At 35.5% G+C, this 20726-nt stretch overlaps 1 protein-coding gene across 5 annotated transcripts in view; it reads right to left on the bottom strand.

Moving 5' to 3' along the window:
- The window catches only part of IFT74 (intraflagellar transport 74), a 78269-nt gene that overhangs the window by 17187 nt on the left and 40356 nt on the right, over positions 1 to 20726 (bottom strand). For 4 of the 5 annotated variants that reach the window (XM_067744545.1, XM_067744547.1, XM_067744546.1 and 1 more), the window contains 3 exons: positions 19478 to 19518; positions 16703 to 16782; positions 207 to 260 (listed from right to left, as the gene is read on the bottom strand). In XM_067744545.1, coding sequence (XP_067600646.1) covers positions 207 to 260; positions 16703 to 16782; positions 19478 to 19518 — 175 coding nt within the window. Of the gene's footprint in view, positions 1 to 206; positions 261 to 12325; positions 14248 to 16702; positions 16783 to 19477; positions 19519 to 20726 lie in introns of those variants that run through there. The other variant, XM_067744550.1, reaches the window with a different exon arrangement.

Here is a 20726-nt window from a genome sequence, read left to right as displayed (position 1 = left end):
ACATACACATGTACAAAATCTTTCTAGAATTCTCTACCCATCTAAACTATGCTAGATATTTAGTAATACTTCAAGGCAAATGCTTTGAATGTCCACACTTCTGCACTTCTATTATTAGTCATTAAATCTTCTCAAAATGAGATCTCTGATTCAGTATAAATGAACAACTGAGAATATATTTTCACATCTATAAGATTATCACTTACCGTCCATATTTTCTTCCCTTTTTTTTAGCTCCTTGTACTTCTGATTCATTTCACCTATAAGAGATAAAAAATTTAACATTAGTTTCAAGAACTTAAGATATAGTACTCTAAATTAGAAATATCTCTTAGGTTCTCGATATGCCGTTAGTCATTAAATATTCAGTATTTTCAATTAGGTGAAATTCATTTACATTGACTTACAGGGTCTTTCAAAACAGCTATATATATGTGTATGTTTGACTATTTGGAAAGAACAATCCCCTGACTGGAAAGGACTGAAAGACTCTCCAATGGTTCTCTATTTCACTTCCAACTTGGAGCTATTCAACCTACGCATGCACACACTGGTGACGGGAAACATACGCTCCCATGAAATTTCATTTCATCTCTGAATAGCTCATAACAGCGAACAAGATGGCAGGGTTACTTCCCTCACAGAGCTTAAAGTCTAGAGATTTAACAATTAAAATGTACTAAGTGCTATCATATGAAAGTAAAGGGTGCTATAGCAGCACACAGCAAGGACAATTAATCTAGTTCAGGGATTCAGGAAATTTTCCTCTAAAGAAGTAATATTGAAGCTGCATTATAAAGAATGGATGAATAGGAGTTACTTGGTCAAAATATAGAAGGAGTTGAAAGTCAAAGCATTATAAGTACAGAAATATGAAAGTGAGGATGAATATGGTAGCACAGAAAACCGAAAGAGTTCTGAGGCAGAGAATGTGAAGTGAAAAAGTGGCACAAAGATGAGGCAGGTTATGAGAGACCTTATAAGACACATGTTATAAAAGTCTGGATTCTCTCCTAAGGGCAAAGATTACTGAAGAATTTTAAGCAGAGGAATAAAATTATCAACTTGCATTTCTGATCTGGAGAATAAAAGAGAAGTAAGAGTGGAGGCAATAAGACCAGTTAGGAGGTTGTCAAAGTAATCCAAATGAAAGAGGAAGACTGCCTGGGCAATTAGGATGTAAGGTAGAGGATTTTCATTTGAGACATTTAAGAGCCAGAGTGAGGTGAGGATTTTGGTGAGGGTCAGAGAGGGAGAAGTCAAGTGTGACTCCCAGGTTTCTGGCTTGGGTAATCGAGGACATTGTGGTACTGAAAAATAAATAAATAAAAAGAAAATTGAGGAAGAAACTGCCATGTTGCATTTAATATATGTAAAAGACATGATTAAAAGGGCAAAAATCCATGGCCCGTACAGATGGATGAAATCGGACACTTTAGCTGCATAAAGGGACCATTAGTAGAGGTGGATCATGATTATTTTAGAAAAACAGGATTTTCAGTGTAACAGAAATTGAGATTTGGAGGCCCAGGGCTATTTTCCTGAACTAGTGAGATGGCTGCAGTCCTGTGCTCCCAGAGCCCCAGGTAAAGAAAGCAGAATAAATTTGTGCTTGATCCAATCTGTACAGTTTCTTCATTAAAGTCAGTTAGATCGTAGCATTCTAGAGAAACAAAGGAAGCTTACTAAGACAATGCCCAGCAAAGATGGAGAGATTAAGAGATTCCTAAGGGTGTTCCTGGTAAGAAGCTGGCATTTAGAAGGACTTTAGGAAGAAGAGTTCTAAGAAAATGGGGGAGCCAATAGTTAGAGTCCAGAGGCTAAAACCCATTGGTCAGTCTGTGTTCTATCTATCCTCCTATAAGCTCTACAGTTTTGCCAAGTACCGGCTAGAGCAGCAATAACATTAGGGAGTGGAGGTAGACAGTCAGAATAGAGCCCCTAATTACGTGGAGGCTACGGACTTCCACTTGTATACTTGCTTGGGTGGGAAGTGAGTTACGATTACACAAAGGTGATGGCAAAGTCAGAGACCCAGGTCAGCAGACAGCTTTTCTGCTTTCTGGTCTGAAAACATTTTTCCCAAATTCACCGAGGACAATCCTTATACAGAGAAAACCTTGTCAAGGCCCCCACCACCAGTACTCATAGTAAAAAGTCTGAAAGCTACTGTATAAGGATAGTAAATACCCAGAGGTCATGAATTCCCAGCCAGTGAACACTCAGAACGAATGGGAAACATTTGGTTCACTCTAAGACTTTGGATGCATTAACAACTTTACTGATCAGTTCAGATGATTAACAATGGTCTCAGGGCATAATGATGCAGCACGATTAGTTGTAAGGGGAAGGGGAGAGATCTTTTTGTTTCACTAATAACAAAGTTTGTATATGATTAAGTTTTTTTTGAAAAATACATTATAGACAGATTAAGATTAGCCCTATAATGATGTTACCATTCAGTAATTTATGGCAATAGTTTTTTGGATGGGAAACAAAGAAAGAATATGAGCTTGCAGCATACATGATCTGGAATATCCTCACAGGAGGCTTATATGCTCGTAAATATTATATAACATATGTGAAGTAGCAGAAAAGCTAGTATCTGCTGAATCTGCCATGGCCTAGGTTTCTAAAAAAGTCCTAGTTCCTTGTGTGGCTGTCTGAGAAGTTGTCCTCTTGGGAGATTGGTCAGGCATTAAGGGATTAAGAAGAAGGCCTGCATCCTAGGCTTTATAGGCATTTAACTATCATCTTATCTTTCCTCTTCTAAACTTAAGAGAATTTCCTACACATGCTGTTTCCAGCTCCTCATCTTGCTATTAGACCTTACGACACTGCAATGAGGCTTCTCCTCCTGACATTCCAATGAAATTGTTCACAGTAAGATTATATGACTCCTTAATTATCAAATCCAAGGGGCAGTTTCAAGTTATCTTACTCTGTAATATTTGACACTATTGATACATCCTTTCTTCTTCCAATTATTTTTCCGCTTATGTTTTTTGTTGCTTGGGGGTTGGGCTTTTCTGGTTTTTCTTACTCTCATTCCTTCTTTGTCTTCTCTTCATAACTTTCCCTTTCTTCATTTAAATTCTGGATTCTGCTCTTCATTGACTTCTAATGCTACATTATATCCAAGGAAATCCCACTCATTCTTGTGGTTTAAAAACTCTTAAATTTGACCTTTTTCCTAATTTTCAGATTGTTTTATCCAATTGTTTACTACATGTATTCATGTGGGCACATTTCATGACATCCTAATACACAGCCTATCCATAATTAAATGCATGAGTCTTCCCCCTCAAAGTCTGTACCCCTCTGTATTGCCTATTATGTTTGAAAGCCCTTCACCATACACTTATCAACCAAGTCAGAAACCTGGGAGATTCCTCCCTCCTTCTCCCCTCAAATCCATGCTCCAAGTTGCCATCAGATTGAGCTGGAAGACATATCTGGTCAATGTCTCCCAGCTATACAGCTGGCCAGCTGGATTAGCTAGGACAGAGCTCCCATATATCTTAGCAAATTCCCAAGCTTCATAAAACCTCCTCCCATATCACTGTTGCTAAAAAGAGAAGAGATCAGGGCCCTAGTGAACTCCTCTATTTTGTGATTTCTCAGTTGGTGGATTAATATCTGAGCTTCTCATAAGAGGCAATGTACAGATGTGGGCAGTCCTAAAGTAGGGTAAAATATAGGGCTTGTTACAAAATCTATCCTTAGATTTAATATTATAGGAGAGGACAAGATCATAGACAGGGGAAGCTAATCAGTTATCACACTGGAGGTGCAAAGCAGGCCATAAAAAGGGTCTAATCATTTTAGAAAGATCAACAATGAAGAGACCAAAGGAGAGGGAAAAGGACACGTTCATAAAATGAGGGTTATTTTAGAGCTATCCTCAAACTCTGAGTATTTGATGTGATCATAGTTCTACATAATTTATTTCTTCCAAGTTTAGTGAGTACCTATTATGTGCCAGATACTATAACAGGTGCTGGGGATATCAAAATGAACAAGACAGTTGCCACTCTATCCTAGAAGGGTGTACAATCTGTTAGGTGAACAAAAGCAAAAAGTTACAATGCAACATAAGTACTGTAACTAAGCTATATATGAAGTACTATGATAACTAGATGGGTGAAAAGAGTTCAGAAGGCTTTTATATAGAAAGTATCATATCAGCAAGGCATTTTAACAGGTAACGGAGGAATTATAGAGATGAATAAGATATTTTCCTTCAAGAAATTTATGCTCTAGTAAGACAAGTACCCAAAAATTTCCACTATAAATTCAGGCCTCTTTCCCCTTACAAGGGGGGAAGAAGAAATGAGTACGGACTGTTACAAAAGACTTGGGATGTTGTAGAAAGGACACTATTGCTTTTTGATACTCTCAGCTATAGCCAGCCAGTGGAGTAAGGGAACTAGGCTCTTCTTCCAGCACTAAAGGGCTGAGTACCACCATAACCACCTTTCTCCTCACTTGTCAGTAAGGTCATCTGACTCTTTTACCTCTCTATCATAAAATGTTCTCTTGAATCAAGGCTTAACAGAGCAATCTTGGCTTTTATACTCTGAGAAGCAGTTCTGACCCTGGAGAAGGGTCTGATCACCATTTTCCAGAACAGGTAGCCACCCCAATCTTCTCTCATGATCAGTGTACAACAAGGCACAAGCTAGTGACTCCTCTGGCTGCAAGGCTCCCAAGTCAGCAGACCTACTGATTTTAGAGGTGAAAAAGTAGCAGATAGTAAATAAAATTAGAGAGGAGGGGCAAAAATAAACACCAAGGTACTTTTGCTGGAAGGTAGGATTCTTTCCTTTCTAACACTTGGGGTCCTTCTGAGGCAAGCTAAATATCCCAGTACCTTCGAGCATTCAGTACCTTCAAGTGTTCCTTATGTGTCATAGTTTCAGTCTTGTTATCATTCTGTTCATTCTACTCTTAGCCCAGTTCTTCTGGACTAAGAGTTCATTCTACTCTTACTCCAGTTCTTCTTCATTCCTTTTAAAGTATGATGCCAAGAAACAGGATTCCAAGCAGACTATCACTTCTCATAGTCCATATATTCATCTTTTGTTAATGTAATCTACGATTCCAGCTGTTCTGGAGGCTGTATCACATGAATTCACATTGAGCAGTTATCTAAACCCCCTCTAACATTTTCACATATTTTAGTAAGATACAGCACTTTCTCCTCCCCCATTCCTGCTTCAATTTTAATTAGTTTTGGAGTCCTATTAAACTTCATCTTTTTACATTCAGGCTCTCTCTCACCTACTTTTCACACATCACTATAGCAGTAAGTGATAAACTAATATATCAAATATTGCTAAACTGGTATGCTAAAATGAGTACATATAAGTTTAATGTTTTAAACTAACTTTTAGCTTCAAGCTTCACCCAATTTATCAATTATACATTCAACAAAATGTTTTAAATTTTGGCAGGAAAGTTTCTTTACAGCTATGCAGACAAGGTCTGATTATTCTATCTACTAGAGGCATTTAAAATATATACAATAAAAATTCTCTAAATATGTAAAAGTTAAATTATTGCCTAAAGCCTCACCATTTCTAAAGAAAATAAAAAGGACTATGAAGAAGTTTGTTTCAACAGAGTAATGTCCATAAAATCAGATGGTATAATGAGTAATCCTTGGCATGTATACTAAACACAATGTAAGTTCTTAATTATTTCCTAAAGCAGTGGTTATCAAACTTTAGCATGCATCGGAATCATCAGGAGGGTTTGTTGAAACACAATTTGCTAAGCCCTATTCCCAAGGTTTCATGTTTAGTAGGTCTGGGGTAGAGTCCAAGAAGTTTTATTTCTAACAAGTTTCAGATGGTGCTGAAGTGCCTGGTCTGAAGATAATACCACCATACTAATAAATAGTTTAACCAATCCCCAAATTGAACAATAAGCAATGATTCATTCTTCTTCATTGTATGTATATTGAGAAGCTACAAAACAGCAATGTAAAGATGCCATTTGAAACTCAGATACCAGCTGATAAACTGAATATATTATCTTGTACATCCTGGGGAAAATACTTTCCAAATATGTTTTGGGAAAATCTCCAGGAAAGTTATTAAAGTTTCAGTTTATAAATTAATAGCATTACATATGGTCACCTTATCTTTGATAAAGGAGGCAAGAATATACAATGGAGAAAAGAAAGCCTCTTCAATAAGCGGTGCTGGGAAAACTGGACAGCTACATGTAAAAGAATGAAATTAGAACACTCCTTAACACCACACACAAAAATAAACTCAAAATGGATTAAAGACCTAAATATAAGGCCAGACACTATAAAACTCTTAGAGGAAAACATAGGCAAAACACTCTATGATATAGATCACAGCAAGATCCTTTTTGACCCACCTCCTAGAGAAATGGAAATAAAAACAAAAATAAACAAATGGGACCTAATGAAACTTAAAAGCTTTTGCACAGCAAAGGAAACCATAAACAAGAAGAAAAGACAACCCTCAGAACGGGAGAAAATATTTGCAAATGAAGCAACTGACAAAGGATTAATCTCTAAAATTTAAGCAGCTTATGCAGCTCAATATCAAAAAAACAAACAACCCAATACAAAAATGGGCAGAAGACCTAAATAGACATTTCTCCAAAGAAGATATACAGATTGCCAACAAACACATGAAAGGATGCTCAATATCATTAATCATTAGAGAAAGGCAAATCAAAACTACAATGCGATATCATCTCACACCGGTCAGAATGGCCATCATCAAAAAATCTACAAACAATAAATGCTGGAGAGGGTGTGGAGAAAAGGGAACCCTCATACACTGTTGGTGGGAATGTAAATTGATACAGCCACTATGGAGAACAGTATGGAGGTTCCTTAAAAAAATAAAAATAGAACTACCATATGACCCAGCAATCCCACTACTGGGCATATACCCTGAGAAAACCATAATTCAAAAAGAGTCATGTACCAAAACGTTCATTGCAGCTCTATTTACAATAGCCAGGACATGGAAGCAACTTAAGTGTCCATCGACAGATGAATGGATAAAGAAGATGTGGCACATATATACAATGGAATATTACTCAGCCATAAAAAGAAACAAAATTGAGTTATTTGTAGTGAGGTGGATGGACCTAGAGTCTGTCATACAGAGTGAAGTAAGTCAGAAAGAGAAAAACAAATACCGTATGCTAATACATATATGGAATCTAAAAAAAAACGGTCACGAAGAACCTAGGGGCAAGATGGGAATAAAGATGCAGACCTACTAGAGAATGGACTTGAGGACACGGGGAGGGGGAAGGGTAAGCTGGGACAAAGTGAGAGAGTGGTAGTGTATCTATGGACATATATACACTACCAAATGTAAAATAGACAGCTAGTGGGAAGCAGCCGCATAGCACAGGGAGATCAGCTCAGTGCTTTGTGACCACCTAGAGGGGTGGGATAGGGAGGATGGGAGGGAGGGAGACGCAAGAGGGAAGAGATATGGGGATAAATGTATATGTATAAGTGATTCACTTTGTTATAAAGCAGAAACTAACACACCATTGTAAAGCAATTATACTCCAATAAAAATGTTTTTAAAAAAAGCAGATTTCTAATCAGAAACAATGTAAGTGAGAAGACAGTGGATCAACATCTCTGAAGTATTAAAAGATAACATCTGTCAACCTTGACTATACCCAGCAAAAATATCCTTTGAAAATGAAGGCAAATAGGCATTCTCAGACATAAAAAAGCTGAAAGCATTCATCACCAGCAGACCATAACTACAAGAAATGTTCAAAGTCCTTCAAGCAGAAAGAGAAAGATCTCAGATGGAAATCTGGAATCTACATTAAGGACTGAAGAACAGCAGAAATGGGTAAATAGTAAGATTTTGCTCCTTATTAGTAATCGTTTAAAAATATAATTGACTGTCAAAAATAATAGCTATGCAAAATGGATATCTCAGAAATAACTAAATTTCCTTGTCAATTGCATTATTATGAACTTTCATCAAATCTTTAACCGTGGTCATTTTAAAGTCTTTTGTCATTTACAAACAGTTCTGGGTGTACTCGGATGCTTTTGCAAAAATGTTCCTATAAAAGGGTTTCATCTTCAAGGAATTCATGGAAAAGACTCTGAGACATGCAGGTTTCTGGTAACTGACTGTACTGCTGAACTGAATGAATAAGCATTTTCAGAAAGATCAAGATAAAAAAAAACTAATGACATGGGACTGAGTGAACTGATGAGGATGATTATAATTTTTTGACTTTCTGTTTGAATTAAAAAAAAAATCCCACAAGGACTCAAGAGGCAAAAAATATACAAACCAATTTTCACTGCAAAGTAAAGGAGCTGTTGTTACAATGGAGGATTACTGGACTGAATGTCAATATTATGACATAGTATGAGTGTGTTTTGTGTTCAGTAATTGCAATCATTGTTGCTTTTGTTGTGGTCAACCATTTACAATGCTTGGTGTCAGTTTATCTCTTGTAAAAATAAAATACAGTGTATGTGTGTGAAAAAAAATAGCTATGTAGTTATTACCTTATAAAATACGTAAAAGGAAAATGTGTGATGACAATACCACAAAGACCAGGAAGGGAGAAGTAGAAGCATGCCATTGTCAAGGTTCTTATACTATACATAATGAGGTATAACATGAAGGTAGACTGTGATAAGTTAAAGATATACACAATATCCTAAAGCAACCACTAAAATAACAAAACAAAGAATTATAACTGAAAGACCAATAAAGAAGATAAAATGGAATCATTAAAAATAATTAATCCAAGTCAGACAAAGAAGAATGAATAAATAAACTGTGGTTTATCTTCACAGTGGAATACTACTCAGCAATGAACAGGAGCAAACTGGTGACATGTGCAAATATATGGATAAATCTTAAAATAATTATGCTGAGTGAAGGACCAGAGAAAAATGTGTACATAGTTATGATTCTGTTTATATAAAATTCTAGAAAATGTAAATTAATCAACAGTGACAGAAACAAGATCATCGGTTACTTGAGGATGGGAGAGTGAAGCAGGTAGGAGTGGGAGGGAGAGGCTGCAAAAGGGTATTAGGAGATTTTGGGGATCGTTGAGTATGTTTACTCTGTTGATTGTGGTGATGGTTTCACAGGTGGATGCATATGTCAAAACTTACCAAATTATGTACTTTAAATATGTTTACTGTATTGTATGTCAATTAAACCTTTGTAAAGCTGTTTTAAAAAAACTAAAAAAAATTAATAGCATTAATAATAACAGCCAATAACTAACATTTATGTGCAATTTTTAAATTGCATGCTATTATGAGTCATACACACACACACACACACACACACACGTTCCATTCATCTAATCTTCACAGTAACCCTAAAAGGAAGGTAGGTACTGTTATTATTGCCACTTTAAAGATGAGGAAACTAAGGTACAGCAAGGTCAAGTAGCACGTCTGAGATCAGCCAGTAAAACAGCACAGCTCAGATTTGAATCCTAGCATGCGGGTTGCAGAACCCGTGCCCTAAAACAAAACTATTCTGTCTTTATAAATTCTATTTTACCTGACATAACCAGAGAATAAAAGCTTCTAACCTGGGCCTTGGAACTATGAGTAGGAAGAAGTATCCTACAGACAAACCAAAGAAAAGGGTTGTATTTTATGTTTTTACTACCCTTGAAAGCAGCATTTAAATTATAGAGTAAATTGCAATGAATTCATTTGAAGTTTAGGGCAGTAATCCAATGATCCTGTAGCATTTTATGCATACTTCTATTATGATACATATTTATCACATTGTAGCTGTTAGATATTTAGATGTCTGTGATATGCTGTATTGATAACCACATGATATTCCGTTTTATCAATCTTTGGGAAGATACTGTACTCTAAAATTGAAGGAATAATTTGTAGTGAGCAATAATGCCCAAAAATCCTTCTTGGGGAGAAATGTGACTGTACTTTGTAAACTGTGTTCCTTAAGCCTTGTCTGAGCACGCAGATGTCCAGAAAATTAGCTCCACCTCGTGGATCATGGTAGTACTACAAATTCAGGCCTTTGAGAACAGTGAACTGTCAGAGAAGTAATTAGCACTGGTGAGGATGCACTTTCACATACTGCTGCTGGATGTATAAACTGGTACAACCATTTCTGGAAAGAAATTTTCAAAAATAATCAAAATTGTATACATAAGTAACTTTCTATTCAAAATTTCACTTCTAGAAATTTAGCCTATAGAAATATACAAATTAACAAACATATATGTATCAAGGTTATTTAGTGCAGCATTGTTCTTGGTAGTGAAAAATTAGAAACAACCTAATGTCAATGTGGATACAGCTAATACTATTTAACAAGAATATCAACATGACTACAGCTAATAGTTTTTGTAAGTACTTAAATATGTGCCAGGGACCATTCTTAGTCTGGCTTTAAAGCCCTGACATTGGCTACTATGCAATACTTCTTAGAATGAAGTATATACATCCTCATATGGAAGAGTGTTCATTATATACAGTTAAATGAAAAGACTCAAGCTCAGAAGAACTGTATCACTCAATTAAATATATATACATTAAATATATATATATATATGCTGTGTATAGAAAAAAGTCTAAAAGGCTATACATATCAAACTGTAAACAATGATTACCTCTGAAGAATGGGATGCGTATGAGGAGAAAGGAGATGATTTTTACTTTATACACTTTTGTATTGCTTGAATTTTCCACATTAAGTACACACCAGGTTTGTACATAAAAAGTACACAATTAAAAAAAATAAGTTAATTGGAGTCTTTAAAATAACTTTAACTACTTTAAGGAAAATTTTTTAAAACTAGTAAGGGGTAACCTCCTAGATGCTGACTGATAATTTGCACAGTTAATGACAATACATGAGAATGGTCATTTGAGGCAACACACACACACACACACACACACACACACACACACACACACACACACATAAAATGAAGTACATTCAAGGTGATTAAAACGCTTCAGAAATTCTGGGTAAGTTTATAACTGGTAATTTTTTGACAAAGATGGTAGGTTGAACATGCACATCTAACCCTAACCTGCCCCACCCCCCAAACTCCACTAAAATTATAGTAAAAAGAATTTTTAAAGGTCAAACTCCCAGCAATGAGGAAAATAGGAGAGGAAACAATAGTAATAAAATTTTGGAAGCTGGAAGCAGATGGACAAATGGTAACTAATTTAGCAGACCTGAGAAAGTCTAAACCTAAGCTGCACTGGGTAAAGATGAGAATTAACCAGATTTCAAAAGGCTCAGGAGTTCTGCATAGACAATCACTTATTTTGTGTTCCTACACCATGAAAGGTTTTGTCGTGTCTTAAAATAGTAACACTGCTCTTTTTAGAATTTAACGGAATATAGTGAAGAGTACAGTAGAGGCCTGAGTTAAGTGGACCAATAAACACCATTTACTTTGAGGGACCTTCAATATGAAATATACAAAAATTAATTTGTGGTGAGAATAAATTTTCTTAGTCAACAATTACCTTATCAAAAACTAACTACTCAACCATATGTTAGAAGTAAATCTTTAGGTAAAAGAATAATAAAAATAATATCCTATGTTGAATGAGAATATAGGCTACTATTAGCTTGTTGCCTTCACCTAGATCTACAACGCCTTTTCCATTACTTTCCCTTTCTCATACAGAAGCAGCATTTTAAAAAGCAACAATTAAGTAAATATTTAATGGTTGGCACTTCAGCTTGAGAAAGGAGAAATCAGGATGGATTCCAGGAGAAATCAGGCTTTTCTGAAAAGTAGCATGGCATCTGCCAATAGTGCTCTGCTTTAATAATGATGCAGATTGTAGCCGAATTCTGACCATATAACAACTTTCAATAGAGCTATTTCTCACTGCTTCTAGTTAGCAAAAATAGTAACAATTCCTTTCCTGCTAAAATATAGGATAGTACACATATTTAAACCTAAGTATTTTTTAGAACCCATATAACAAAGTTACCTGATCCAGCAATAAAGTAAAACTACTGTAGGGGTGAAGTCTAACAAATACTTAACATAATAGGATTAAATCCCCCAGCAGTTTAAAAAAGTAATGACATCTTATTATAATGAAAATTCTCTGTTATCAGGTTATTTCTCCTTTAAAAATTACTTACAAAGACTAAATAAAGATTTGAGAGCAAAGAAGCCCATCTAGAATTGGTCAAAAGTGTAAGTGTATTATGAGGATTTTTTCTGCATTATCCAGATTGTCACAGAAACTGATAACTCAGCATCTAGGAATAACGAAGATTTTTGTAGAATAGCCAAATAACTGTTAATTGATTTTATTAAGTTAACTTTGAGACAATGTAACTTTTAGCAAATTGTAACTTTAAGGACTTAAAAAGTGCAAAAATATGATGAACTTGAAGAAGCTGTTGGATTACAGGACCACCATTAATATCTAGCAGAGAACATAACTGTACCTAAACCAGTATCAAAGGATGCCTTTAAATTTAGAATGAATTATGCAAACCTTTTAAAAGTTTATTTGAAAACTGAAGGGTTGGAGCAAGTACTAACAAAGTCAGACATGTACAAACACATTTACAGTTTAAGTGTTATGTTAACCAGAACCCCTACAAGGCAAAAGGTGGCCTAGCTGGATTACACACAGGTGCCATAAATGGAAGAAACCAGGTAACATCTAAGAAATTAATAAAATGGCCAGAAGGAATAAAGCTGGGGGCAGAGATAAGTATGGACCAGAAAGTCAAAATAACTTGATAATCCTCCACATCTTAAGGAGCAGATTATCCACAATCTTGAGTCAAGGGACTGCTGAGAATGCAGATGTAGATAAGAATCCACCTCTTTACTGGAAATCATAAATCGAAGGTAGGAATCCTCTAAAAAGTAATAAAACTGTTGCTAACTAATCAAGCTCTCTCTGTAGATAAGAGTGCATTTGTATATCTTAAGAACTAGAGGGCCCAAAGAAGTGACTAGAGCCCAACTCTCACCTTTAATTCATTCTACAAATCCTTCCCTTCTAAAATACAGGACTGGGAATTCCCTGGCTGTCCAGCTGTTAGGACTCCATGCTCTCACTGCTGAGGGCCAGGGTTCAGTCCCTGGATGGGGAACTAAAAATCCCACAAGCTGCATGGTGCAGCCCAAAAAAATAATAATTATTTAAAAATATATAAATAAAATACAGGACTGTTTAATTCATTCCACAAAGACTTATTGAATGTTTATTTTCCCAGGCATTGTGTTGATGAAAGAGGTTACCAAAGTGAACAAGACACAGTCCCTGTCCTGGAGGATGTAGAGCTTAAGGGAAAAGACAAACACCTAAGTAGAAAGTGGTAAAGTAATGTGGTCAATACATTTATGCCGTGTGTTCTGATAACAGAGGGGATCACTCACTTAGCCCAGCCCAGAAATAGGTCAGGGAGAGAAATTAGGGTTACTATGTTGGATATGAAAGGATACCTGAGCTAGATCTTAAAAAATGAAAAGTTAGTAAAGTAAGTAACAGAGAAAAGAACATTCAAGAAAAGGGAACAAATAATAGGAGCAAAGGATTGAGCATGAAACAATCCTTTGATGTATGATAAGAGGGTGAGGTGTGAGGTACCACTGGTAGATTATTATTATTATTCTTAGAATGTAAGGATAGAGATGCTGAGGGGTAGGAGAGGAGGCTGACAATGTACAGGTCAGATTATGGAGGGACTAGAATACCACACAAAGATTCTTAAACTTTATCTTGTAGGTCACGGGGAACCACTGTTAAGTGGAGAATGATACAGAATCACATTTCACATAAGTCACTCTGGCAACACTGTGGTGGATGAATCTGACAGGGAGCAAGATTGGAGGTCGGGGACCAGTTAGTAGACTACTGAAATAGTTCAGGAAAGAAATAATGAGGTCCTGAAATAACAAGTGACCTTCTAATAAAAACCCCAATAATCCAGGATGATCAAAGTGTAGTAGAACAAAAAACTAATGCATTGATATATATGTGAACATACAATACATAATATTTATATATCACATATATTTTTATATGTACATATATATATGCTTTTTTGCTACTATTACATTACATTATAGATTGTGCCTTTCTACATTAATCAAAAAGGACAGGTAATTCCCTGGTGGTCCAGTGGTTAGGGCTCCTCACTTCCACTGCAGGAGGAACCGATTCGATCCCTGGTCTGGGAACTGAGAGCCCGCAAGCTGTGGTGCGGCCAGAAAAAAAAAAAAAAAAAAGGACAAAGAATTTACGAAAACAAAAAGGAAAAGGGAAGCTACAATTCAAAGCATTCTATTTATCGTAGAACTAGCAATTAATAATAAATTGTTTAAAAACACAGACCTACTAGAGAATGGACTTGAGGATATGGGGGGGGGGAAGGGTAAGCTGTGACAAAGCGAGAGAGTGGCATGGACATATATACACTACCAAACGTAAAATAGATAGCTAGTGGGAAGCAGCTGCATAGCACAGGGAGATCAGCTTGGTGCTTTGTGACCACCTAGAGGGGTGGGATAGGGAGGGTGGGAGGGAGGGAGACGCAAAAGGGAAGAGATATGGCAACATATGTATAAGTATTACTGATTCACTTTGTTATAAAGCAGAAACTAACACACCATTGTAAAGCAATTATACTCCAATAAAGATGTAAAAATAAAATAAAATAAATTGTTACCCCCAAATGAGTTATTTTACTGGAAAAATAAATAGAATTCTGCTAGAAATTTAAATTTAGAAGGAGGAATATTATTTAAAATGTATCCCATAAAGCATCTGCAATCAAGAACATTATCAGATTTCTCAGAATAATTTATTAACAAAGAAAATCTATATACTAGATCTACATAAATTAAAAGCAATAAAATAATTTAATAAAGAAAACAACATGACCTTAGTAACAATTTATTGTGAACCTACCTTGCCATGTGTACCACTTACTATTTGTAAATCTTAGTGAGGTAGGACCACTATATTCATTTTGCAGATGAGAAAATGAAAGCTCAGATAAGTTTACTTACCTAACAACCAGGACTTAAAGTTTGTCTGATTTTAGATGTCTTGTTTACATGTAGCCACATGTAAATAAGACTGTAAGCATTTCACAAGAATATTTTTATTTCACAAATACAGCACTTCATATCAGAAAGCCAAGATTAGGTTTGGGCAATAGAGCTAACACTGGGGTCAAAGAGAACTTGATTTATATCTAGACTTTACCCCTTACTAGCTGTGAGAATTTGAGTTAACTTCTCTGAGTTTCAACAAGCATAAAAGAGGTTAGAAGCCTTCAAAGTGTTCCTGCAAAGATCACAAAGTAACCAGTCCAGGTAAGTAATCAATTAATAGTAGCTAATGCTATTATTCATAAGTCAATAAAATGTATAAGTAAAACTAATACACTGCATTAAAATTGAAATAAAAAATTAATTTAGGAAAAGAACACCCTTTTCCCCTGCTATGAATGTTTCTTTAGCCATAATAGGCATATTATTTACAATAGAATACCTAACTCATAAGAATATATAGTCAACTCTTGATAATCCAATAGCATATTAACTGGCTTGCAGTTAATCTGTGATTAAAGTGCCATAGTAACCCAGCTTTTCCTCCCTTGTTAGAGACAAGTTGGTTAGGAACCTGTGATGCCCAAACTCTTCCCTCAACCACACATACACTGTAGCTCCCAAATCCCCACCACAGCATTTCCACCCGAAGTGCTCTGGTCCCTGCCTTGGCACTTCAAATCCCACTGCTGGGGAAAGCTGAGAGAGGACTGGAATAATCAGTACTTGCCACCACATTAGTGGGTCCCCTAGCGAATAATTCTTCCTACATTTTTTGTGATATTTGTGATGTGATCCTCACTCCCCTGTAACTCTACCACTTACGCCAGTTAATAGCTGACAATATTGAAGAAGTATAACTTAGAAATCTGTGAGCAACTTTAAACCATTTTACTTGATTAAAAAAAAAAAATTTCTTGGGCTTCCCTGGTGGCGCAGTGGTTGAGAGTTCGCCTGCCGATGCAGGGGACACGGGTTCGTGCCCTGGTCCGGGAGGATCCCACATGCCACAGAGCAGCTGGGCCCGTGAGCCATGACCGCTGAGCCTGCGCGTCCGGAGCCTGTGCTCAGCAACGGGAGAGGCCGCAACAGTGAGAGGCCCGCGTACGGCAAAAAAAAAAAAAAAAAATTTCTTGCTGTATAGCACAGGGAACTCTACTTCACTTCGCTGTACAGTAGAAACTAACACAACATTGTAAAACAACTACATCCCAATTAACAAAAAATTTGTTTGCAAAACAAAATAAATTCTTGCCATTATATAACCATTTTAAGTTATATAAGTTTTTAGTTGGCTTAAATAGTTCAACACTAACTATAATATTTAGTTACTATTAAAATATTTAGTTACTATTAAAATTCAATACTAACTATAACATTTAAAATATTACTTAAATGATTCAATACTAACTATAATATTTAGTTACTACTACTAAATATTTTAATAGTTTAGTATTTTAATAGTTAAACTTAGTGATATCACAAAGAATTAAATAATAAACCCCAGGTAAACAGTCCCTGAGGCCCAAGTTAATACTGTATAAATACTGCTATGTATCTATATTATACTTCATAAAAATATTTAAAAAATTACCTTGGTGTTCTTCTAAATCCATGTCAAGTTGTCTAATTTCTTCATTAAGCTGATTTATTTTTTCTTTTATATCTGTTAACCTGTTGAAAATATTATTTAATGAATTTATGGCAGACAATTTAGATATTCAGTAAAAACATTTAGTGACGATGTTATGAAATCTTACATCTTTTTGAATCTGCAGAAACAATATCAATAAATAATATGCTTTATTCTGAGGACAATACTATAAATTTGAGAGAAAAATCTTTTTTCATGATTCGCATTTAGAGTACAAAGTGTGTTCTGAGAATGCTGGCTTGCCTGACTTCAACAGTAGACCCTTCCCTGCCAGCCATCTTTTGAGCTTTACTTGTGATATTAAGAAAATAAAAAATCTTTAGCAACCTTCTTTTTGTAGGTTTATATAAACTAAACTAAGTTAGCAAGTTTGTCTTAAAAGTTAGAAAATAAGAGAAAATTTACCATTGAGAGAAGATTATATGGGTTAAAATTTTAACAAAAGCAGTTGTACTTATTACAAAGCTATAGTAATCAAGACAGTATGATACTGGAATAAGGATAGACATATCCTTTTAAGGATAGACAATGGAATAGAATTGTGAGTCTAGGAATAAGACCCTGTATCTATATACAACTGATTTTTGACAAAGGTGCCAAAACAATTAAACAGAGAAAGAACATTAAATAATATTTCTTAAAAGAATATTTCAACAAATGGTGCTGGAATAACTGGATATACACAAGCAAAAGAATAAAACTGGACTCCTACCTCATACCATACACAAAAGTTAACTAAAAGTGGGTCATAGATCTAAACATAAGAACTAAACTATAAAACACAAATAAAAAAACATAAGCATAAATCTTCAAGAAATTGAACTAGGCATTGGTTTCTTACATATGACACCAAAAGCACAGATGACAAAAGAAAAAAATAAATAAACCAGATATAATCAAAATTTAAAACTACTGGGACTTCCCTGGTGGCGCAGTGGTTAAGAATCCGCCTGCCAATGCAGAGGATACAGGTTTGACCCCTGGTCTGGGAAGATCCCACATGCCACAGAACAAATAAGCCTGTGCACCACAACTACTGAGCCTGCACTCTAGAGCCCATGAGCCACAACTACTGAAGCCTGTACACCTAGAGCCCATGCTCCGCAACAAGAGAAGTCACTGCAATGAGGAGCCCGGGCACCGCAACAAAGAGTAGCCCCCGCTCGCTACAACTACAGAAAGCCCGTGCACAGCAATGAAGACTCAATGCAGCCAAAAATAAATAAATAAAATAAATAAATTTATTTAAAAAATAAAGTCTTAAAAAAAATTTTAAACTTTTGTGCTTCAAAGGACACCATAAAGAAAGTGAAAAGAAAACCCAAATAATGGAAGAAAACTTTTGCAAATCATTTATCTGATAAGAGACTTTATTTAGAATATATAAAGAGCTCTTACAATTCAATAATAAAACAATAAATAACCCAATTTAAAAATGGGCAAAAACACAGGGAGATCAGCTTGGTGCTTTGCGATGACCTAGAGGGGTGGAATAAGGAGGGTGGGAGGGAGGCTCCAGAGGGAGGGGATGTGGGGATATATGTATGCATATGGCTGATTCACTTTTTTGTACAACAGAAACTAACACACTATTGTGAAGCAATTATACTCCAATAATGATCTATAAAAAATAAATAAATAAATTTTAAAAATGGGCAGAGAATGTGAATAGACATTTCTCCAAAGAATATATATATATGACCAATAAGTACAGGAAAAAGAGTTTAAGATCATTCATTAATCATCAGGAAAATGCAAATCAATGATACCACTTCACACCTACTAAGATGGCTACACAGTAATCAAAAATGACAGATAATAACAAGTGTTGGTGAGGTCATGGAGAAACTGGAACACTTATACACTGCTGGTGAAAATGTAAAATGGTGCAGCTGCATTGGAAAATAGTCTGGCACCTCCTCAAAAAGTTAAATATAGAGTTACCGTATGAACCAGCACTCCTAGGTAAATTCCACTCCTAGGTAAATACCCAAGAGAAGTGAAAATATATATGTCCACACACAAAAACATGTACACGATTGTTAATACCAGCATGATCCATCACAGCCAAAAAATAGAAACAATCCAAATGTCCATTAATTAATGAATGGATAAATAAATACGGTATAGCCACACAAATGGGATATTATTTGGCAATAAAAAGAAATGAAATACTGATACATGCTACAACACAGATGAACCCTGAAAACATTATGCTAAGTGTAAGAATCCAGCCACATAGGACCATATATTGTATGCTTTCATTTATATGAAATGTCCAGAACAGGCCAAGCTACACAGACATAAGTTACAGTGGTTGCTTAGGGCTGGGAATGGGGGATAAGAGGTGTGATGGTTAAGGGATATGGGTTTCTATTGGGGTGACTGAACTGTTCTGAAATTGACTGAGGTGGTGGTTGCACAACTCTGTGAATATAATAAAAAACTCTGAATTGTACACTTTAAATGTGAATTGTACGGTATGTATTATACCACAATAAAGCTGTTTTTAAAAAGCAATTATACTATGTAATGGCTCTTAACTAAACATTCAAAGAATTATTTAAAGCTATAAATAAAACTGAAAGCTGCATCAATATTGTCAGTGTGAATCACAGAAAAAATTACTGTAACAATATGCACCTCTTACACATTTAGAATGCAATTTAAAAGATGAGAAATGAATGTAAAATGTCCTAGTGTAAAAGTACTTACTGTCGCTCCATGCTGGCTATTTCCTGATTATCTTCTTTAACCTATAAAGGCATGAAGAGAAAACAGAATTTAAAGAATTACTCATTGTTAGGCTATCTTAAAGAGATTTTCCTTCTAGGGTGTGTACTAAAATATCAAATCTAGTCGCTTTAAACTTATTTCTTGAAATTCAGCCTTTGAAGTTAAAAGGAACATCATTAGGGAACTATTCACAGATTTTTCTTTCCTCCTCAAAGGAAGAGTGGTGACTGATAAATATCCATACCTATCCACGTGGCACCAAGAAGTTAACACATCTTCAGGCCTGGATCAATTTACATAAATATCTAGGATTTTTGAGCCTGTCTCCCCCGCCCTGCTCCCCCTGCTCCCCACCCCCAACCCATGCACACGGTAGGGCTGCCAGATTTAGCAATCCTCGTTACATCTGAATTTCAGAAAAACAATGAATAACTTTTGTGGTATGTATTTGGAATACACTTATTGTCCTTATGTGTATACTTATTCTAAAAGATTATTCACTGCTTATCTGAAATTCAAATTTAACTAGTCATTCTGTATTCTATCTAGAAATTCTATACCAAGATCACACTCTTCGTCCCCTGCCTTCAATGATCTCTTTCCAAGGAACTTCAGAGATTCTAGATTTTGATACCTTTCTAGAATGATTCTAACACTTAAATAGCTCCTGAGTTGATCCCTAAGCCTCCTACAAACCCACTGGATTCAATCTAAGACCACAAAGGAGTCCCATTTGTAGGTTCCTGACTAGAGGTGCTCCCAAATATATAGGCTCCTAAGGGCTGTATATTTAGGGTGTCTCAGGATAAACAATAGGATAAATTAAAGCCAGTCTTGGAATAGTAAGAAAGCTACTGAACACATCTGACATAACATGGTGACATACTGTGATTTCACAGGACATTTTAATTCCATTCACTTCATGGTGGCACTGATAGAAATAACCACACAAAGTTGTCAGCCTTGGGGCACTTCATTTTCTAAATATGAGGCCCAAAACAAATAATGGAATACATCTTCAATAAGATTAATTATTTACTGATCAATAAGAAGAGTTTCAAGTTTTTCTTATAAGGATCCAAAACATGAAAAAATGACCAAAATATGCTTGAAGACCATATAAAATTAGGATTTAAGCAAAAAAAAAAAAAAAAAAAAAAAAAACAGTTTATTTGAGAAATGACTTTTACCTAGATCTTCTTAGTCAAGCAGTTCATATTAATTTAGA

Source organism: Pseudorca crassidens, chromosome 7, assembly GCF_039906515.1.
Source record: "Pseudorca crassidens isolate mPseCra1 chromosome 7, mPseCra1.hap1, whole genome shotgun sequence".
NCBI lineage: Eukaryota > Metazoa > Chordata > Mammalia > Artiodactyla > Delphinidae > Pseudorca > Pseudorca crassidens.
Note: the sequence above shows the minus strand (reverse complement) of the source record. Positions and strands in the feature narration are given on the sequence as shown.